Source organism: Herpailurus yagouaroundi, unplaced genomic scaffold, assembly GCF_014898765.1.
Source record: "Herpailurus yagouaroundi ecotype Mexico unplaced genomic scaffold, PumYag 393, whole genome shotgun sequence".
In the NCBI taxonomy this organism is placed as follows: Eukaryota; Metazoa; Chordata; class Mammalia; order Carnivora; family Felidae; genus Herpailurus; species Herpailurus yagouaroundi.
In genome coordinates, this window is record NW_024412610.1 from 189,765 (window position 1) to 213,028 (window position 23,264).

The following is a 23,264-nucleotide window of genomic DNA, read 5'->3' on the forward strand; positions in this document are numbered from 1 at the left end:
TGAGTGTCTGTTCTTGTGCCAGTACCATACTGTCTGGATGATTACAGCTTTGTAGTATAGCTTGAAGTCTGGGATTGTGATGCCTCCAATTATCCCACTTTTTAAAAAATTAGCAATATCTATTTTTAAAAATTTTTACTGTGGTAAAATGTACATAACAAAATTTACCATCTTAATCATCTTTAAGTTACAGTTCAGTGGTAATAAATACATCCATATAGTATTTTGACATCACCAACCAAAAGGAGTTGGAACAGAGTCATAAGGGAGCAGTCTGTATGTTATTGAAATTAAGCTGGTATAAATTCAAATTAGTGTTATAACTTTAGGGTATTAAAAGTATCCCCATGCTGGGGTGCCTGGGAGGCTCAGTCAGTTGGGCATCCAACTTCAGCTCAGTTTATGATCTTGTGGTTTATGAGTTTGAGCCCTGCGTCAGGCTCTGTGCTGACAGCTCGGAGCCTGGAGCCTGCTTCAGATTCTGTGTCTCATTCTCTCTCAGCCCCTCCCCACTTGTGCTCTGTCTCTCAAAAATAAGTAAATCAAAAAAAAATTTTTTTAAGTAATCCCATGGTAACCACAAAGAAAATAACTCTAAAATATACATAAGAGGAAATAAAGTAATTTAAAATGTTTCACTATGAAAACATCAACTAAACACAAAAGAAGACAGTAATGCAAGAAATGAAGGACAAATAAAGTTATAAGGCATACAGATAAGAAAAAGCAAGGGATACCTGGGTGGGTCAGTGAGTGAAGAGGTCAATTCTCGGTTTCGGCTGAGGTCATGATCTCATGGTTCGTGAGTTCAAGCACCACATCCAGATCCATGTTGACAGTGTGGAGCCTGCTTGGGATTCTCTCTCCCTCGCTCTCTTCCCCTCCCTGCTTGTGCTCTCTCTCTCAAAATAAAGAAATAAACTTTTTTAAAAAACTTAAAAAAAAAAAAGAAAAATAGCAAAATGACAGAAGTCCCTCCTTATCAGTAATTACTTTAAATGTAAATGGATTAAACTCACCAATCAAAATACAGAGACTGGCAGACCGGATTTAAAAACATACAGGGGCACCTGGGTGGCTCAACTGGTTAAGCGTCTGACCCTTGATTTCGGCTCAGGTCATGACCTCACAGTGGTTTGTGAGTTCAAGCCCCACATCAAGCCCCACATCGGGCTCTGAGCTGACAGTTGCAGTCTGCTTGGGATTCTCTCTCTCTCCCTCTCTCTCTGACCCTCCCCCACTTGCTCTCTCTCTCAAAATAAGTAAGTAAACCTTAAAAAAATGTTTGGCCGCCTTGGTGGCTCAGTAAGTTGAGGGTCCAACTTCAGCTCAAGTCATGATCTCACAGTTCGTGGGTTTAAGCCCCATGTCAGGCTTTGCACTGACAGCATGGAGCCTGCTTTGGATTCTCTGTCTCCCCCCTCTCTGCTCCTCCCCTGCTTGTGCTCGCTCTCAAAAATAAATAAATAAATAAATAAACAAACATTAAAAAAACTTTAAGACTGTTTTAAAAATCAAAAGATAAATTTAAAAAGTTTACAAGAGACAAAGAAGGACATTACACATAAATACAAGGTTCGATACAGCAAGGACATATAACAATCAGAACATTTACACACCTAATTACAGACCAACAAAATATATGAAGCAAAAAGGGTCAAAATTGAAGGGAGAAAGGCAGGTCTACAGTCACAGCAGGAGATGTCAACAACCAATTCTTAATAATAAACAGAACAACCAGACAAAAAGTAAGTGAGAACATAAAGGACTTAAACAACACAACAAGCCAACTAGATCTAACAGACACGATGTACAGAACACTACCCAACAGCAACAGCACACACACCCTTCTCCAGTGCACATGGGACATTTTCCAGGATACACCATGTGTTAGGCCATAAATTATATCTCAATAGATTCCAAAGGTAGATACCACACACAGTATCTTCTCCAGTCACAATAGGATGAAGTTAGCAACCAACAACAAAAGTAAAACTGGAAAACTCATAACTTTGTGGAAACTGAACAACACACTTTTAAACAACCAATGGATCAAAGAAGAAATCACAAGGGAAATTAGAAAATACTTAAAGATGGATGAAAATGAAGACACAACATACCAAAACTTATGGGATGCAGCAAAAGCAGTGGTAAGAGGGAAATGTATAAACACTTACATTTAAAAAACAAGTTCTCAAATCAACAACCTGCATTTACAGCTAAAGGAACTAGAAAAAGGACAAACTAAACCCAAAGCTAGCAGAAGGAAGGAAGTAATAAAGATCAGAGCAGAGATAAATAAAATAGAAACTAGAAAAACAATAGAGAAAATCGATGAAACCAAAAGTTGTTCTTTTGAAAAGATCAACAAAATTGACAGCCTTTAGCTAGCCAGACTAAGAAAAAAAGGGAAGACAAAAATTACTAGAATCATAAATGAAATTGGGGACGTTATTCCTGATTCTACAGAAATAAAAAGGATTGTAAGTAAGTACTGTGAGCAACCATGTTAGCAAATTGGAAAACCTACATGAAATGATCAAATCTATTTTTAATAACATGTGACTCTTCACCTTTGACACACTACTTGCATTATCTTTTCTTTATTGAGATATAACACACATAAAGTGCACAGTCTTATGTGTACAACTTAATTGACTTTTTACACGGATTGTCACTCGAGTAACCACAACTCATATCAAGATATGGAACTCAGGCACCTGAGTGGCTCAGTCAGTTGAGTGTCCAACTTTGGCTCAGGTCACGATCTCGCAGTTCCTGAATTTGAGCCCCCATCAGGCTCGCTGCTGTCAGCACAGAGCCCAACTTTGGATTCTCTGCCCCTCTCCTGCTTGTGCTCTCTCTCACTCTCTCTCAAAAATAAATAAATATTAAGGAAAAAAAGATATGGAACATTTCCCACCCCACAAGTTTCTCTTATGCCCTTTCCAGCCATTTCCCACCCTCTCCCCAAAATTTAATTTTAAAACATAATTTCATTATAAATTTTTTATGTAAAAGCTCAAGTCTTTTAGTTCCCTTAAAACATTCCTTTCTACTTTTCGGCCTCTCCCAAATGAAATGCCTCTTTTGAACATTTTTTATAAAATGTTTAATTGTTCTCTGAATTAGAATTTTATTCCACATTTTAGAGTATATGGAATAACAGAACAAAGGATCTGGATTCTTTACAAATAACTGTCATGAAAAGATGGAAGAGGACTGTTACAGACTGAAAGAATTAAGGGTCATATCACCCAAATGCAATGTGTGCCCCTTGCTTAGATCCTGATTCTAACAAATCAACTGTAAAAGGACATTTCTGAGACTCAGGAAAATTTGAACATAGAGAGGCCATAGCAGATGTTATTATGGATTATGGTTCATTTTGTTAGGTATGATCATTGGGGTGATGTTGTCTTAAAATTCTTTTGATGTTAAGTATACAAACAGTGGTATATACAGATGAACTGATATGAAGTCTGGCATTTGCTTTAAAATCCTCCAGTGGAAGGGGAAGGCCAGATGAAGCAAGGCTGGAAAACTGTCAAAAATGATTAAAGCTGAGTTATCTGCAGGTTATTCTACCTGCTTTTGTGTATGTTTGAAAGTTTCCATAATACAAAGTTAAAATATAAAAAAATTTAACCCCCTTTGACCACTCAGATCAAACAAATAAAAAGACTAGATAAGATACAAAGACCCTGCCACAATAAGCACTGTCAAAAATATCAAAAATAAATAAATAATAAAGCTCAGGGAACGTATTGAATCATCTTGCAAGTTACACCTACCACTGAAATTAATAAATGAGCCATTCATACATTAGTCTTTCATGAGTGTTATTAGCATGAGTCAGTTCTTTGGAGCCCAGTCATATCTGCATTTTTAAAATCCCATTTCTGAGATAGACCTTTTTGAAATGACCAAATGAAGGTAGAGCCACCCTGTCAGAGCACCTATTATACTTGCTCAGATGACATGCTACCATCTTTCTATACATTACCACAAAACCTACCTCATAAGGTTGCTGTATTAAATGAGGGTAAGTTACATAAATTAGCACCTAGCATAGCAACTGACAGGAAGCACTAATTCAATAAACATTAGGCCACTTCCTGGGTAGCAGCCACTTCCTGGGTCCTGTATCTTCTCTGCCCCTCTCTGATTTCAGCTATGGCTGATGTGGACAGATCTTTGGAGCTCAGACTCACCTTGTGCTAAATCATCCCAACCTGGGCCCTTTCCAGGGCCTCAGTGCCCAGTGGGCAAGCACAAATGGGAAAGGCAGGGAAAGTAATGCCCCAGAGCCAACCTGCAATCAATCAGAGAATGGAACTGGTGGCTAAATGCTCCTGTCTCCTGTCCTTCCAGTGGGCAATTTCCAGAGACATTCTGTTTCTCTCTTCAGAAAGTTCCAGTGGAATCAAATTTCCATCTCACACAACAGTAACTTCGCTATTATCCCCTAAATTGGCTTTTCCTTCTTCCTGATATCACACTGCCTCGCTTCTGCTTTCTGGAATCACCTAAATTAACTGCCTACACCTACATCTCAGCCTCTGCTTTCAGGGTCACAAAAATTGTCCCTTTCCCCGTTCACCTCTCCCATAATCCATTGCTCTCCTTTCACTGGCTGTCCTCAACCAACACACCAGGTCAAACCTGGACTGTAACATTAACACAGAGAATTACAATCCATTGGTTTACTGGTCTCTCCCCATTACTGGAACACCAACTGGTCAAGGGCAGGGACCCTGTGATACGCTTGAGATCCCCAGTGTCCAGTAGGAGAGAAGGAAGCAGGTAAGCACTGCACCAAGCTGTGGTAGTCATTAAGGCTGTTCACCAATTTTCCTATTTTCTGCCTTCTTCCAGGCACATGGTAGGATTGAATTTCTCAGCACTCTTGAAGTTAAGCATAGCCAAATAGCTTGCTCTCCCCAGTGAAATGTGAGCATAAGCCTTGTGTGTTGTTCTTTCCAGACAGGAGTGCTAATTGCCAATGCAACCGGAGATACTGAAGCACCTTCTTTGGGTGGAGCCTTCTTTAGCCTGGATCCCCAAGTGATTACAGTGATCAGAGGCCCCCTAACCCCACCCCACTGGCCCAAAAGGTAACATGAATGAGTAACAAAACTGTTGTGTTAAGCTACTGAGATTGTGGTGGTCTTTGTTACTGCAGCATTATTTAGCCATTCTGACTGATACAAGCTGAGATAAGAGTGCATCTGAAGTTCACAGACAGGCAAAGAGGAAGGTATCAGATCTCTCAGAGGTTCAGAAAAGTTTCTTAGAGAAACTGGAGATAAGCTTTAAAAGATGAATATATTCAGGGGGGCCTGGATGGCTCAGTCAGCTGAGCGTCCAACTTTGGCTCAGGTCATGATCTCACAGTTTGTGGGTTCGAGCCTCGTGTTGGGCTCTGTGCTGACAGCACAGAGCCTGGAGCCTGCTTCGGATTCTGTGTCTCCTTCTCTCTCTGTCCCTCCCCCACTTGTGCTCTGTCTCTCAAAAATAAATAAATATTAAAAAAAAAAATTTTAGGGGCGCCTGGGTGGCACAGTCGGTTAAGCGTCCGACTTCAGCCAGGTCACGATCTCACGGTCCGTGAGTTCGAGCCCCGCGTCAGGCTCTGGGCTGATGGCTCAGAGCCTGGAGCCTGTTTCCGATTCTGTGCCTCCCTCTCTCTCTGCCCCTCCCCCGTTCATGCTCTGTCTCTCTCTGTCCCAAAAATAAATAAAAACGCTGAAAAAAAATTAAAAAAAAATTTTTTTTAAAGATGAATATATTCAACTACCCAACAAGGAAGAGAGAGGGCAGTCCAGGCAAAGCGATCTGCGTGAGTAACCGGTTGGAGTCTGGAACCCCAGAGTACAGTTAGGGAACTGCAGGACGTTTAGGAAGTTTTAGGGTGAGAGAGGGAAGGGGAGGCCACAGTAGGATGAGACCGTGGAGGAAAGCATGCCCTATGCAGGAGCCAGGTTGGTACCCTGTAAGGCAATTAGTTCTATGGCATTTTAGATAAAGGAAGTGATAGGATTTCATCTGCATTTCAAAAATATTATTCTGGAAACAGTATAGATGGTGAATTGGAAGGCCAGTTAGGAGACATTTATAATCCTTGCAAGAGACAAGGGCCTAAACAGAAGCAGAGAAGTGGGGAAGGAGAGCCAGGACAAGTGAGGAAAAGACCCCGGAGGCCCCTCTGCACTCTCCGCTGAGCTCCGTGGACACCCAGCTGCCTGCATCTCTGCACTTACCCCAGCATACTCTGACTTAACCGTAGTCTTTTTGAGGGTAGGAAATGTCTTTTTGGTTTTTTACAAATTAACATTTTATTATTCAATTTAAAGGGCAGTGAAATATTAGAGAGGCTTTAGCTTCCTGGGAAACCAACAAGAGAAGCAAAATGTGTCCAATAAACAGATACAGGTTTTTAGCTACTAAAGAGATAGGTTTCTTTTTCAAGAATTATTATTTGACAGGACAATTTTCTGTATTAAAATGATTATTCACTACTAAATCAATTTATTTCTCATTTCTTTAGAAGTTTTTTTAAGCAGTAAAATACACGTAACATTTACCATCTTAACCATTTTCAAGTGTACAATTCAGTGGCATTAAATACATTTATAATGTCATGCATCATCACCACCATCCATCTCCATAATTCATTTCATCTTGTAAAACTGAAACTCTATACCCATTAAACACTAACTCCTTGTTCCCCGCCCCCACCCCAGCCCTGGTATCTGGTATCCCCCTGGTACCCTGCTTTTTCTCTCTATAATTTTTACTGCTCCAAGTATCTCATATAAATGGAATCATACAGTATTTGTCCTTCTGCGTCTGGCTAATTTCCCTTAGCACAGGGTCTTTAAGTTCATCCATGTTGTAGCCTGTGTCAGAATTTCCATCTTTTTTAAGACTAATAGTCTATTGTATGTGTACCCACATTTTGCTTATCCAGTCATCTGGTGATGGGCATTTGGGTTGTTTTTAGCTACTGTGAGTAATGTTGCTGTGAATATGGATGTACTACTATCTCTCTGCTTTCAATTCTTTTGGCTGTATACCCAGAAGTGGAGTTTCTGAATCATATGGTAATTTTATTTTTATTTTTATTTTATTTTTGAGAGAGAGAGAGAGAGAGAGAGAGAGAGAGCAAGGGAGGGGTAAAGAAAGAGGAGAGAGAATCCCAAGCAGGCTCTGCCACTGTAAGTGCAGAGCCCATTGCAGGGTTCAAACTCACAAACTGCGTGATCATGACCTGAGCTGAAATTCAAGAGTCAGCCACTTAATCAATTGAGCCACCCAGGTGCCCCAGTAATTCTATTTTTAATTTTTTTGAGGAAACACCGTACCGTTTTCATAGTGGCTGTCCCATTTTATATTCCCATTAACAAGGGTTTCAGCAAATGTGTCTTACTCTCCTTTGAACCACCAGCACTAGCTCACCATTGGGACATTGTAGAAACTTATATACTTATTAAATGGATGGGGAAAGGATTTGGTGGCTAACTATATATGAGGGATAAAGTGCAAAGAGAAGTCCATATTGAATCCCAGGTTTTAGCTTGGCTGATAAGATGGATGGTGACACCTATAGGAGAAGAAATGGGTTTGGGGAGAAAGAGAACAGATTCTATCCAGGACACACCGTGCTTTAAGTACCTTTATAACACTCAGGAGGAAACAGATGTTCTAGACTGGAAACAGGAGGCAGGTCTGGTGGGAGACAGAAACATGAGAATCTGTATCAGTCCAGGTTCTCCAGAGCAGCAGAAACGTAAATACATAGAGACTTATTTTAAGGAAATGGTTCATGCAATTATGGGGACTGCTAAGTCCAAAATCCATAAGGCAGGCCAGCAGGCTGGAAACTCAGGGAAGAATTGATGTTGTGGTCTTGAGTTGGAATTTGTAGACCAGGCTGGCAGGCTGGAAACTGAAGCAGGATTTTTATGTTATAGTCTCGAAGCAGAATTCCTTCTCTGGGAAACCTTGGTTTTTTTGCTCCTAAGGCCTTCAACTGATTAGTTGACGTCCACCCACGTTATCAAGGATAATCTCCTTTACTCAGAGTCAACTGAGTGTAGATGTTAATCATATTTACAAAATATCTTCACAGAAATATCCAGATTAGTGTTTGACTAAACAATTGGATACTGTGGCCCACCCAAGTTGACGCAGACAACTAACCATCACAGAGTCATCAAGGTGGTAACCAACCTCTTAAAAGCACAAGGTATCACCCAGGGAGAACAAGATAAAGGCCAAGGACCCCAATAGTAAAAAGATGGACAAAGGAAGAAGAGCGAGGGGTTGCAGAGGAGGCTGAGGTTGTAGAAGGAAGGGAACCCAAAGAAAGAGGTGTCAGAAACCGAAGGAAGGCAATGTATCAAACAAGCATGGTCAAATGTGCCACTGGCTGCAGAAGGCTTAAGTGAGGGGAGCACTGAAAATCAGGAAGCCTTTAGTGACCTTTTCACAAGCAGCAGCAGTGCCAGTGCTGTTTGGGAGTGTAAATTGGTACAATTGCTTCAGAACCTATTCAGCATCAGGCAGGGGGGTTGAATATGTGAAGAGCCCATCCCTTGTAGATGCATAGCAGTACCCCCCTTACTGCAGCTGCACTCACCCACAGTCAACCTCCGTCTGAAACCAGATGATCCTCCTTCTGATAGATCAACAGGACCTAATGCCTGTCATTCACCTCCCTTTATCTCATCACAGGCAATTTATCATCTCACATCACCATAAGAAGAGTTTGAATACGGGTGGCTCAGTCAGTTGAGTGTCCGACTTTGGCTTGGGTCATGTTCTCACAGCTCATGGGTTCAAGCCTTGCGTCAGGCTCTGTGCTGACAGCTCAGAGCCTGGAGCCTGCTTCGGATTCTGTGTCTCCCTCTCTCTCTCTCTGTCCCTCCCCCACTGGCTCACGCGCGCGCGTGCTCTCTCTCTCTCAAGAATAAATAAACATTAAAAATAATAATAAAGAAGAGTTTGAGTACAATACAATAAGACATTTTGGGAGAGATCACATTCATACAACTTTTATTACAGTATATTGTTATAATTTTTGTGTTTTATTTGGTTATTCTTTTTCATCTCTTCCTGTACCTAATTTATAAATTCAACTTTATCGTAGGTACGTAAGTATTGAAAACAATAGTATGGGGCGTGTGGGTGGCTCAGTCAGTTAAGCGACTCTTGGTTTTGGCTCAGGTCATGATCTCACGGTTTCGTGAGTTCAAGCCCCACATGGGCTCTGTGCTGGCAGCACAGAGGCTGTTTGGGATTCTCTCTCTCCCTCTCTCTCTGCCCCTCCCCCACTTTTGCTGTCTCTGTTTCTCTCCAAAACAAAACAAAACAAAACAAAACAAAACTTAAAAAAACAAAAAACAAGGGGCGGCTGGGTGGCTCAGTCAGTTAAGCATATAGCTCTTGATTTCGGCCCAGGTCATGATTTCACGGTTTGTAAGTTCGAGCCCCACATCAGATTTAGCACTGACAGTGTGGAGCCTGCTTGGGATTCTCTCCCTCTCTCTCTGCCACTCTCTCTCTCTTTCTCTCCGTCTCTAAATAAATAAATAAACTTTAAAAAAAGAATGAAAAAAAAAACACAATAGTATGTGTGGGGTTCAGTACCTTCACAGTGTCAGGCACCCACTGAAGGTCTTGGAATGTGTCTCCCCATGGCTAAGTGGGGGCCTACTGTGTACTGATTCTTGCTACTCAAAGTGTGATCCACCGGCAACATTGGCATCACCAGAAGCTTGTAGAAATGCAGAATCTCAGGTGCCATCTAGACCTACTGACTCAGAATCTGCATTTGAACAATCTCCAGATGATTCATGTGCACAGTGAATTGTGAGTGTGAGAAACACTTCATCTTCAAACTTTTTTGCTTGTGTTTAAAAAAGTTTGCAAACTATGCATGACCCCTTGCACATTTTTATGCTATTATCTAAAATTTTCCTCAAATGTTTAAATAGTTGCAAAAAGGTGCAATGTCCAGTGTGTTGTGAACATTGACCTTTTAAAAAAATGTTATTGGGGCACCTGGGTGGCTCAGTGGGTTAAGCATCAGACTTCAGCTCAGGTCATGATCTCACAATTCTTGAGTTTGAGCCCATCATTGGACTCTCTGCTGTCAGCACAGAGCCTGCTTCAGATCCTCTGTTCCCCATTCTCTCTACCCCTCCCCCACTCGCTCTTTCTTTCTCAAAAATAAATATTTTAAAAAGGAGAAAAAAAAGCACATGACCACTCTCTTATTTAACAGTCAGAAGTTTCACATTGTTCCATTGCTTCTGAATTCACGTTTCTATTTCAACCTATCAAAACATTATCTTTGTTTAATATAAATAAGATAGAAGCCTCTGTCTTAATTTTTTTAATTTTAGAGAGAGAGAGAATCTTAAGCAGAATCCATGCTCAGCGTGGACCCTGACACCAGGCTCAATCTCACAACCCTGGGATCATGACCTGAGCCTAAATGAAGAGTCAGACACTTAACTAAGTCATCCACGTGCCCCTCAAAACATTAGCTTAAAAAATGTACCTTATGCCTGAAAGTATTCCATACTCTGCAACAAAAATATGTATGTAGATTAAAACTGAATTTTTAGGGGTGCCTGCCTGGCACCTATTTTATTTACTCAAAATAAATACATAAATATTTTTTTAATTGAATTTTTAAAATTTCTTGTGGCCTTACAGCTCTAAATTTTTAACTTTTTCTTCTGGATTAAGTAATTATTATGATTATCATTAATAATTAATTTGTCAAAACAACATGAATATATACAAATTAAGCATAAAAAATAGGGGTACCTGGGTGGCTCAGTCGGTTAAGCATTGGACTTCAGCTGAGGTCATGATCTCACAGTTTATGAGTTTGAGCCCCGCATTGGACTCTCCGCTGGCAGATCGGAGCCTGGAGCCTGGAGCCTGCTTTGGATTCTGTGTCTCCCTCTCTCTGTGCCCCTCCCCTGCTCATGCTCTGTTTCTCTCACTCTCAACAATAAATATTTTTAAAAAATAAAATAAAATGATATTAGATTAGAAGTACAATTCTAGGGGCGCCTGGGTGGCTCAGTCAGTTGAGTGTCCGACTTCGGCTCAGGTCATGATCTCACGGTTCGTGAGTTCGAGCCCGCATCGGGCTGTGTGTGACAGCTTGGGGCCTGAAGCCTACTTCAGATTCTGTGTCTGCCTCTCTTTCTGCTCCTCCCCTGCTCATGCTCTGTCTCACTCTCAAAAATAAATAAAGATTAAAAAAAAAATTTTTTTTTAAGTCCAATTCTAGGGGTGTCTAGGTGGCTCAGTGGGTTGAGCATCCAACTCTTGAGTTGGCTCAAGTCAAAATCTCACAATTCATGGGATGGAGCCCCACATGGGACCCTGCACTGATAGCTCAGAGCTGCTTGGGATTCTCTCTATCTGTCTCCCTCTGCCTTTCCCCTCCCCCTCAAAATAAATAAATAAACATTAAAACAATTTGTGTAATTAAAAAAAAAAAAAGTGCAATCCTAGGAGTGCCTGGCTGGCTCAATCAGTACAGTGTGCAACTCTGGATCTCAGTGTGTTGAGTTTAAGCCCCATGTTGGGTGTAGAGCTCACATACGTACATACATAAATGTTAAAAAAATAAGTTAATAATATGTAGTATTTTTTAAAAAGAAGTGAAAGTCTAAGATGGTTGGGGCACCTTCTTTTTAATTAATTCATGTATTTATGGGTCAACATTACTTATTTGCTAGAATTAGGCAGGATTCAGCATGAATTATATTCCTAGTTTAATAATTTTTGTAGACGTGAGAACTGAACATTTTATTTCATATGCAGATGGAAATGGAAAGAGTTTTGTCATAGCAATCTCACTAATTTCTTTGAAGTTCTTTGAAATCACACGAAGTTATGTACCAAAACATGGTGACTTATAATAAAAAATCAGCTGGTCTCTTCAACAAATGGTGCTGGAAAAACTGGATATTCCCATGCAAAAGAATGAAGTTAAACCCCTACCTCACATTGGATACAAAAATTAATTCAAAGTGGATCAACAACATAAATATATAAAAGCTTAAGCCGTAAAACTGATAGAAGAAAACCTAAATTTTCATGACCTTTGATTTGGTGATTTTTTTTAAGTTTATCTATTTTTTTTAGTAATCTCTGATGGGGTTCTTGAGCAAACGGCCAAGAAAGAATTCTTGAGACGTCTTTGGTGCAAAAAGATGATTTTATTAAAGCACGAGGACAGGACCCAGGGATAGAAAGAGTTGCACTGGAGTTGTGAGGAGTGACTGACATACACTTTTCAGTTAGTGGGGGTGACGGATAGAGTAAGTCTCTAAGGAATTTGAAAGAAAGGCTTTCAGGACCTTAAGGGGCTAGCTACTGTGAAGATAAGGTTACTTTTAGTGTTTAATGAAACAAAAACATCAAGGAAGTAAGGCAGCCATGAGCTCCTTGAGCAAGGTTACACTCTGCGTGTTCCAGGTGTCTATCAGTGGGCTACACTGTAAGGAGATTTAATTTATCTTATATTTCTCTTGTCTTTGTTTCCCTCATCAGTCTCTATACCCAATGTGGGCCTCAAACTCACAACCCTGAGATCAAGAGTGGCCTGCTCCTGGGGCACCTGGGTGGCTCAGTTGGTTAAGCATTTGACTTCGACTCAGGTCATGATCTCGTGGTTTGTGAGTTTGAGCCCAGCATCAGGCTCTATACTGATAGCTCAGAGACTGGAGCCTGCTTTGGATTCTGTGTCCTCCTCTCCCTCTGCCCTTCCCCCGTTCACGTGTCTCTCTCCCTCTCAAAAATAAATTAAAAAAAGAGTGGCACGCTCTTCCAACTGAGCCAGCCAGGTGCCCCTTCGTGATGGTTTCTTAGATATGGACACCAGAAGCACAAGCAACAAAAGAAAAAACAGATAAATTGGGCTTCATCCAAATTAAAAATATGTGTGCATCTTCAGGGCGCCTGGGTGGCTTGGTCGGTTAAGCGTCCAACTTCGGCTCAGGTCATGATCTCACCGTCCGTGAGTTCGAGCCCCGCATTGGGCTCTGTGCTGACCGCTCAGAACCTGCAGCCTGTTTCAGATTCTGTGTCTCCCTCTCTCTGCCCCTCCCCTGTTCATGCTCTGTCTCTCTCTGTCTCAAAAATAAATAAACGTTAAAAAAATATACATATGTGTGCATCTAAAGGCTTTTTTTTTAGTAAGCTCTACACCCAACATACAGCCTGAAGAGTCGCACACTCTACCGAATGAGCCAGCCAGGTGCCCCAATCTGAAGACATTTTATCAAGAAAGTAAAAAAGACAACCTACAGAATGGGAGAAAATATTTGTAAATCATATATCCTGTAAGGATCTAGTATGCAGAATATATAAAGAACCCTTACAACTCCACAACAAAAAGGCAAACAACTCAATTTGAAAATGGTAAAAGGACTTGAACAGATATTTCCCAGAGAAGATATACAAGTGGCACCAACAACCACATGAAAAGATACTCAATATCGTTAGTCATTAGGGAAATGCAAATCAAAACCACAATGAGATACCACTTCACCCACTAGGAAGTGACACCTAGGATGTGGAGAGAATGGAACCGTCATACAATGTGCTGGTGGGAATATAAAATGATTCAACAGCTGTGGAAAACTGGTTGATGGTTCCTCAAAAGCTATACATAGAATTACCATATTACCCAGAAATTCAACTCCTAGGTACATACCCCAAAAAATTAAAAACAGGCACTCAACAAATACATGTGCACAATGGCACTATCCACGATCACCAAAAGGTGGAAACAGCCCAAACGTCCATCAACAGAGGAATGAACAAATTGTGGTCTATACATATACTGGAGTATCAGTCAGCCGTAAAAAGGAATGAAGTACTGGGGCGCCTGAGTGGCTCAGTTGGTTAAGCGTCCAACTTCAGCTCAGGTCATGATCTCACAGTTTGTGAGTTCAAGCCCCGCATCGGGCTCTGTGCTGACAGCTCGGAGCCTGAAGCCTGCTTCTGGTTCTGTGTCTCCCTCTCTCTCTGCCCCTCCCCTGCTCATGCTGTGTCTCTCTTTGTCTCAAAAATAAATAAACATAAAAAAAAAAAAGGAATGAAGTACTGATACATGCTACAACATGGATGAACTCAAAAGGCATTATGCCAGGGGCGCCTGGGTGCCTCAGTTGGTTAAGCGTCTGACTCTTGATTTTAGCTCAGGTCATGATCTCATGGCTCATGAGTTCAAGCCCCACATCAGGCTCTGCACTGACAGTGTGGAATCTCCTTGGGATTTTCTCTCTCACTTTCTCTCTTCCCATTCCCAGCTCACATGCGCGCGCGCTCTCTCTCTCTCTCTCTCTCAAAATAAATAAATAAACTTTTAAAAAACCAAATTATACCAAAAAAAAAAAAAAAAAGGTATTATGCATGTGAGAGAAGCCAGACATAGGGCCACATACTGTAGGATTCCACTTATACAAAATATCCAGAATAGATCATTCCACAGAAACAGAACACATATTGGTGGTTTCTGGAAGCTGGAGGAAGGAGGGAAGCAGCTGTTTAATGGGTACAAGGTTTCTTTTGGGGTGATAAAAATGTTTTGGAATGAGACAAACGTGGATAGAAGTTGGGGTTGCACAACACTGTGAATGTACTAAATGCCACTGAATTTTTCACCTCAAAATGGTTAATTGTATGTTATGTAGATTTCACCTCAATAATAAAAAGGATAAAATAATAACGTAACTTTGTTGAAATACAGAGAAAGTAGCTGACTTGTAGAATGATGTCACTAGGTCACTCACTTTCTCAGAACCAACATAGATTTTGGAATTGTCCCTTTTGGTGCCCTGGTGTTTTCACCCTCCTGATTCCCCCTGGGGCCTAGTTTCTGTGGTAAGGGAGAGTTGGGCAAGGGGATGGGGACACGTGTTTCTCCTTCACAGGGGCCTCTTCAGGTCCATCAGCACCCCTATCCCTTTTGGGAGAGTCTGATCTGAGAAGGGTTCCCTTACATCTATCCAGGTCCACCTACCCCCTGGACAGTCCTCTTGCAGTACAGGGATACACGTTCCTAGTTTGAAGCCTGCTGCCCTGGAGAAGCTTACATGTCATACCCAGAAAAGACTAAATAAAAGAGGGCTCACAGCAGCATTGTAGTAATAACCACCAATTTAAATAACACAAATGCTCATCAACAGGACAAAGGATTAACTAGGTGTAAGCACCCAATAGAAAGAAGATTACAACTCAGGGCGCCTGGGTGGCGCAGTCGGTTAAGCGTCCGACTTCAGCCAGGTCACGATCTTGCGGTCCGTGAGTTCGAGCCCTGCGTCAGGCTCTGGGCTGATGGCTCGGAGCCTGGAGTCTGTTTCCGATTCTGTGTCTCCCTCTCTCTCTGCCCCTCCCCTGTTCATGCTCTGTCTCTCTCTGTCCCAAAAATAAATAAAAACGTTGAAAAAAAAATTTTTTTTAATAAAAAAAAAGAAAGAAGATTACAACTCAACAAAGTCAGAACGAGTTAAAAAACACATAAACTACGATTCCATCTATGTGAAGATCTAACACACAAAGCTAAACAGCATGCTATTTAGGAACACCTACAACGTGCACAAAGGAAATTTCAAGACAAGAAATGGATATATATTTGAGAAATTCAGAGTAGTGGTCACCCTGCAGGAAGGGAGAGGGATGCAGTCAGTGTGGAACCCAAGAGACATCTAAGGTCCTGGGAATTTCTTTCTGTTTGTTTGTTTGTTTGTTTGTTTTGAGAGAGAAAGAACAAGAGCAGGGAAGGGGGGGAGAGAAAGAGACAGAGAGAGAGAGAGAGAGAGAGAGAGAGAGAGAGAATCCCAAGCAGGCTCTGCCTCACCAGCGCAGAGCCAGACTCCAGGCTGGAACCCATGAACCTGGAGATCATGACCTGAGCCAAAATCAGGAGTCAAACGCTTAACCAACTGACCCACCCAGGTGCCCCCTGGGAATTTATTTCTTAAGCTACGGTCAGATACCCAAATATTTTGTTTCATTTGTCTTTATATGTGCTCATTTTATACGCTCTTCAATGTGTATAATGTCTTCACAATACAGGTTCTTAGGAGAGAGAATGAGCATGAAGCGAGTCAAGGAGAGTAAACAATCACAATGCTGGCTGCGCTGGGAAGGGGAGGGTGGAGTGTGGTGGCAGCCTGAGAGGGATCAAGCTGAAGAAAGATTTTTTTCTCTTAAGACAGCAAAGATTTGTCTGGGTTTAAAGTAAAGGGGCAAGTATAAAGCCCAGGAGGGCAAGAAACAGAAGGCAAGATTAAGAGTGGGATATAGGAGGGAAGGGAGGGCTTTCAACAGGCTCTGACATTAAGGAAAGGGGAATAAGGATGAATGAAGAAAGGGATGTTTGGGGTGTGAAGGAGAGCACTCCAGACTGCTGAGAGAAGGGGATTGATCAGGAGAGGGGTAGGGGACTCAGGAGAGTGGGCAGGTAGGAAGGGCATCGTGGTGGGGGAAGGGAATCTTCCAGGTACATAAAGCATCCCCCCCCCCCAGAACCTAACTGAAGGGTGCCGCTAAAGTCAGAGCAGCTGAGTGCTGCATGTGAGAAAGGGAAGGAGGGGACGTAACAGAAAGGGGGAGATGCTCAAGATGCCCAGAGGCCTCGTGGGGAGTGGGGCAGTCTGTACCCTTTTACACTTTTTGAATTTGTGGTCTTTGGGGTGTTTTATTTGTTTAGTTGGTTGGTTGTTTTGTTGGGGGGGTTGGCTTGGGTTGGTTTGGTTTGGTTTTTGGCTTTGTTTTTGGAAGGAAGAAAAATCGGCTATTTATTGGTGTGGTGCCACCCAGGAGAATGGGGAGCTAGTGCTTAACGTCCTAAATTCCCCGTTGGCTTACAAGTAGGGGTTCTTAAAGGGTAAAAGTTCAGGGTAAGGGTCTTAGGGTCTTGGATCATGCCAATTGATCGACTGTAATATTTCCTTTCTTGACCATCTTCTCCCTCTCGGCATCTCCTTGTCAGGTTTTGGTGTGAGTGCAGTGAGGTGGTCGCTCTGCTGCAGGGGCTTGGCTGTTCCTCTTTAGGGGCCTGGAACTGCAAGACCTTCTCAGCAGATTGTGCTCAGTGATATCATCTCTAGAGTACAAAGGCAGAAGTTGTACATCCCATGACTATTCCTAAGCTGCAAACTGTTATTATTTCTTTTCTTGTACACGTGGCACGTTATGTTTGACATCTCAGGCAGAACAGCACCCCACAGACTTCTCAGGAGGCAACATGATGTTACTTCCTAAGGCAAGTTTACAGGTTTCTTTAATAGTAACCAAGAGCTCCGTGACTGGTCAGAGGCAGCTATGTCTAAATTGAGGGAGCTTTGAGGGATAGGGACAATGACTGCTCTAGCTACTTCCTGCTGAGGAGGGGTGGAGGTCAGGATCATAGGGAATGAAAGTGTTTTGCTCCTGGGGCATCTGAATGGCTTAGTTGGTTAAGCATCCGACTTCGGCTCAGGTCATGATCTCGAGATCCGTGATTTTGAGCCCCGCATCAGGCTCTGTGCTGACAGCTCACAGCCTAGAACCTGCTTCAGATTGTGTCTTCCTCTCTCTCTGCCCCTCCCCTGCTCACGCTGTCTCTCTCTGTCTCTCAAAAATAAATAAACATTTAAAAATTTAATAAAAAAAAGAAAGTGTTTTGCTCCTAACTGTAAGTACTCTGGTGCCTGGCCTCACTTCAAAGCTTTGGACAACCATTAATTAGTTTCTGCTTTTGCTGCCTTGAGCAGCATCTCATGCCACATTTATGAGTAGATAAATCATTAAAAGGATAGCCAAGATAGATAATCCCGCTTGGGTTAATGCCCAGGGTATTGATCGAATTCCTTAAGGAATCCAGAAAAACAGTCCAGAATACCAATCCCATTTTGTTCCTGGGACTTCGGTAGGAATCTGTTGCAGCCAAATGTCTGGTCCTCTAATCTCGTCAAGGTGGGTTTCTACTTTTTGTTGAGCTATTACTTGAACCGTTTCGCTGGCCAAAATTCCCAAGGTGATAGAAAGATTTTTGATCATGTGCTCTGAGCCCTTATTCCCCACCAAGGTAAAAATGCTCTCCCAAAGGAATATCAAATGTATTATCTTGATAATCAAGCAAGGAATCCCCATTTCGTATTGATTCCCTTTCTTGTTCAATAAATACACTTTTTGAATTCTGAACCATGCAAGTAATTCTAAGAAAACATAAAATACACTGGACCATTTTTGTTTTTTAATTGGGGTATGGATTGGGTCATTTGCATGGACACCGGCAGGCCTGAGGCAGGTACCACAGGCCTGGAAGTAGCTCAGACAACAGGAGAGGTAGGTAGCAGCCGAGCAGGACTCAGGGTTCCTACAGCGAGGGCAAGAGCTGAGTGTGGGTCAAAGAAAGAAAAAGAAGTTGGAGGTTTTATTGTTATACAGGAAAAGTTGTACAAGCCTATGGATTAAAAGTCCAGACTAACTTCCCTCCTCCTTTCCTACTGGTAGCTCAAGGAATATAAATTTTTCCAGTCTAGGCTACGCAGAATGCAAAAGTACATCCACTGCCAAAGCTACTTGGAATGTCTCAGAGAAATGTGTAACTCTTCCTGTTTGGGATTATCTAGACCACTGTTTGCCTCCATCAGTAACCAAGAATGGTGCTGTAAGCCATGAGCTAGCTAGTCCTAGACCACTTTCCCCAGATGTACACAAAAAATACACATACCTCGGGGCGCCTGAATGGCTCAGTTGGTTGAGCATGTGACTCTTGATCTTAGCTCAGGTCATGATCCCAGGGTCATGGGATTGAGCCCTGCATCAGGCTCTGCACTGACAGCGTGGAGCCTGCTTGGGATTCTCCCTCCCTCCCTCTCTCTCTCTCTCTCTCAATAAATAAACTTAAAAAAAAAAAAAAAAAAGGAGTGGAATATAGCTTTGAGCCTAGGTGTGTCTGACACAAAAGCCAAAGTTCTTTCTCAGATTCATATGGCCTGACTACAAAGGAGAGTTCTACAAACAGGGCATTTTAGAATAAAGAGAACTGAGTGCAGGCATAAAAGGCAGAGAATTTAAAACGGAAAGGCAGAGTCAAGCACCACCTAAACACCGCCCCCACTCTCCCACTCAAGGGTGTCCCTCTGAGTTCAGGAATTCAGTTTAAGTCAGGAACAAACTTTTTATGGGTGGATGCTGGCTGAACTGAAGAGGAATGACTTCAGCAGTCAGGCATTTATTGCATACCTTTTATTTGCAAAATATAACCCATGACATAATTCCTGCAATCAAGAAGTTTACGATCTATGAAGGAAGCCAGAGGTCGAACCCATTATATAACAGGCAGTTTCATCAGAATTGATGCTAAGAAAAATGCTCTAGTCTCCTGGAGTATGTGATAAACCAATCCAATCAGTGGGAAGCAGAGGCTTTTTCACCTGGACTTCAACGGGTAGGGAAGTGAGTGTGCAAGAAAGGGGGGCAGTCCTTGAGGTGCTAATAAATGCTGTTGGTAAATCTGTGGAGACTGCAGGTTAGTTTGCGAGTGACACAGAAAGAGAAGAGAGAGGTGCAGAGTTGATGGGAGGTTTTGTTTAAGGCGGTGGAGCTCTAACCTTGCCAGTCCCTTGGAGGAGCAGGGAAGGGATTGGAAGGACGGCTGCAGTTGGAAAGATTAAAGACGGTAAAATCACACTGACATAAATAATCGCATAATTAGAAAAATTAATACTTGAGCTAATTACACAGTAGGGGTGAAATGGGCGAGGTCATCGACAATACATAAAAGTGGAGGACGTTTGCCTTGGCAAGAAGTGGGATCAATTCTGAGAATGGAGGGGAAGGTAGGGTGGGTGTGATGTTACACGACTGTGAGACGAAGGAAAGTTGAGAACACTGCATTGTTTCAGTAGGAAGTTAAATAATCTTTTGGACCAGGAGGGCTAGAGTGGTCACTAACTTCAGAAGAGTTGAAAAAGTCTTGAAGTGTGGCTGGAGAAACTATGAACACACCAAACAGAGGATGCACGCGTGGGCAACAGCGACCAACAGCTCCGATAGCTGCGGCGCGGTCTGGGTTCCCGGGAAGGGCTGCGGTTGCAACCCTGTCCTGCTCGGCACTGCTGGGCCAGAGCGGCGCTACCACAGGGAGCAGGTGGCAGCACTGTCTGCTGGAGCTGGGCTGGCGGGGAGCGCGGGCGGGGGCGCGCTCTACGGGGCGCAGAGCGGACGGCGCCCCAGGCAGCCGGGAACGGGGGGCGGGCCCGAGCAAGCGGGCCTCCGCGCGGCTCTTGGCACGCACGCGCAGACGTGCCGCGGGGCCCGGAGGCACAGAGGAGGGGGAGCGAGAAAGGGGGGTGTGGAACGTATTTCCGCTCTGGCGGACAAATAATACCGGCCAAAGGGGAGGCCAGGCCATCCGGCCCTTTAACCGCGTGGGGGGGAGGCTGGTGAAGAAAGGGGGGTCTGGAAGGGGCGAATCCTGCTCCTTTAATTCCCTCCCCTCTTCCTCCTCCCCGAGTTCTCGCCGACGCCGAGGCGCGCGGGGCCTGGAACACACTGCACGAGCCGCCCCCGCCCCTCCCTCCTTACGCCCACGCGGAGCTGGCCCCGCGCGCGCGCCTCGTGCACCCCCGCGCCTGCGCGCTGCCCAGGCTCTGCCCGTGTTTGGGGGCGCTGCCGACCCTGGGGGGGTGGGGGAGATAGGGGGGGAAAAAACAGCGCGCGGAACCGGGCCAGGTGAGAGGCGCGTGCACTCAGGGTCGTGGGGCTTGGGGGGGCGTGCCACGGAGCTCTGAACGTGGGGGGGGGCGTGCACGAAGCGTGCAGGCGGCGGGGGGAGGACGTGAAAGGCGCGTGCAAACGTGCAAAGGGGGGGCGGAGGAATGAAGCAGCGGGGAAAGGGGGCGGGGTGAGAAAAGGCTGCAGCCTGGGCCACCCCGGAGCCCAGAGCCCCAGGCCTCTGCTCCAGGTTTCTCCAGCCTTACCCTTGGGCGCGCGGGCTCTCCCCATCCTCGCGGGCGGTCCGGCGTGGGGGGGGGGGGGGTGTGGACGCCGCTGCCCCGCCCCCGGGAACCACGCCTCCGTTCTCTCGGAGGGAGAGCGCTTCCCCAGGGACTGGGGAAACTGAGGAAGGGGCCTGAAGACTGGGAGATCTGAAGCTGGGATGCTGGGCAAGAATGGGAGCGAGGGGCCTGGAGCCTTGGCTTAGGCGAACCAGAGACCTTTGTCTCTGACCGGTTTCCTTCCCAACCAGGGTTGCCCACCCCCGCCACAATGGCCTCTGGGGTGGAAGTCCTGCGCTTCCAGCTGCCGGGCCACGAGGCCGCTACCCTGCGGAACATGAACCAGCTCCGCGCAGAGGAGCGGTTTTGCGACGTGACAATTGTGGCCGACAGCCTCAAGTTTCGTGGCCACAAGGTCATCCTGGCCGCCTGCTCGCCTTTCCTGCGGGACCAGTTCCTACTGAACCCCAGTTCTGAGCTGCAGGTCTCACTGATGCACAGTGCACGCATCGTGGCCGACCTGCTCCTGTCCTGCTACACGGGCGCTCTGGAATTCGCCGTCAGGGACATCGTCAACTACCTGACGGCTGCCTCTTACCTGCAGATGGAGCACGTGGTGGAGAAATGCAGGAACGCCCTCAGCCAGTTCATTGAGCCCAAAATAGGCCTCAAAGAGGATGGGGTCAGCGATGCCAGCCTTGTGAGCAGTGTCAGTGCCACCAAATCCCTGCTCCCTCCTGCTAGGACCCCAAAGCCAGCCCCCAAGCCCCCACCCCCACCCCCTTTGCCCCCTCCACTCCTACGGCCTGTGAAACTGGAGTTCCCTCTGGATGAGGATCTGGAGCTGAAGGCCGAGGAAGAAGATGAGGACGAGGACGAGGACGTGTCTGACATCTGCATCGTCAAAGTGGAGTCGGCCCTGGAGGTGGCACACCGGCTCAAACCTCCCGGAGGTTTGGGAGGAGGCCTGAGCATCGGAGGCTCGGTGGGCAGCCACCTTGGGGAGCTGGCCCAGAGCAGCGTGCCCCCCAGCACTGTGGCCCCACCACAGGGTGTAGTGAAAGCCTGCTATAGCCTGTCCGAGGACGCAGAAGGGGAGGGTTTGCTGTTGATCCCTGGAGGCAGAGCCAGCGTGGGGGCCACCTCGGGCCTGGTGGAGGCAGCAGCGGTGGCCATGGCTGCCCGGGGGGCGGGGGGCAGCCTGGGGGCAGGGAGCAGCCGGGGACCCCTGCCCGGGGGCTTTTCCAGTGGAAACCCCCTAAAGAACATCAAGTGCACCAAGTGCCCGGAAGTGTTCCAGGGCGTGGAGAAGCTGGTCTTCCACATGCGGGCGCAGCACTTCATCTTCATGTGCCCACGCTGCGGCAAGCAGTTCAACCACAGCAGCAACCTCAACCGCCACATGAACGTGCACCGCGGCGTCAAGTCGCACTCGTGTGGCATCTGCGGCAAGTGCTTCACACAGAAGTCCACGCTGCACGACCACCTCAACCTACACTCTGGAGCGAGGCCCTATCGCTGCTCCTACTGCGACGTGCGCTTCGCTCACAAGCCTGCCATTAGGCGGCACCTCAAGGAGCAGCATGGCAAGACAACGGCAGAGAACGTGTTGGAGGCCAGTGTGGCAGAGATCAACGTCCTCATCCGCTAGTGGGGCAGGCTCGGGGGCCAGGAGGCGGGGGTCCCTGGGCTGAAGGGAGCTCCCTGGCCCAGGAGAATAGGTAGGGGGGTGGGAGGGTCGGGAACAGGCAGGTACGTGGGGAACCTGAGCGGATATATCCTGAGGGAGGGGCTGAAGATTTCTTGGAGAGAGAACCCCTGCCTTTTCAGAAAAAAAAGAATGGAGAGGGAGAGGGTTCTTTGAGAAGACCAAGAGAATATGGGCTCCCAGAGAAAGATTTTCTTCTCTTAGACGTGCATGGATATGTGGAGGGAGGGAAAGGGTCTTATGGAATGAGGAAAAAAAAAAAAAAAGACAAAAATGCTTTATTCCTGGTTAAGGCTGCCCAGGGAGAGGTTCTGATATATCTTGAGATGGGGGGTGGGGGGGTGGGAATTGGGAGGGAATTTGGCAGGAGGCAGTTTATGTGCTCCTGCATAGAATAGATCCTTGGGAGAGGGAGTGGTAGGGGGAAAGGATTATTGAATTCCAGAAAAGGAAGTAGGGAGACAGTTCTTGCATGCTGGGGGAATGGGATTATGGGTAAAGACTCACCAAAACTAGGGAGA

General features: G+C 45.1%; 2 protein-coding genes across 2 annotated transcripts in view; one reads left to right on the forward strand and one right to left on the reverse strand.

Moving 5' to 3' along the window:
* The window catches only part of C2 (complement C2), a 43,460-nt gene extending 22,942 nt beyond the window's left edge, over positions 1-20,518 (reverse strand). Inside the window, exon 1 of the mRNA XM_040463375.1 lies at positions 20,044-20,518. Coding sequence (XP_040319309.1) covers positions 20,044-20,449 — 406 coding nt within the window. The 5' untranslated portion in view covers positions 20,450-20,518. The remainder of the gene's footprint in view (positions 1-20,043) is intronic.
* A 33-nt stretch (positions 20,519-20,551) lies between these two features.
* On the forward strand, positions 20,552-23,009 carry ZBTB12 (zinc finger and BTB domain containing 12). The gene is made up of 2 exons (XM_040463378.1): positions 20,552-20,769; positions 21,287-23,009. Exon 2 carries the CDS (start codon positions 21,307-21,309, stop codon positions 22,684-22,686), a length of 1,380 nt encoding a protein of 459 aa, XP_040319312.1. The 5' UTR covers positions 20,552-20,769; positions 21,287-21,306; the 3' UTR covers positions 22,687-23,009.
* Positions 23,010-23,264: the final 255 nt, after the last annotated feature.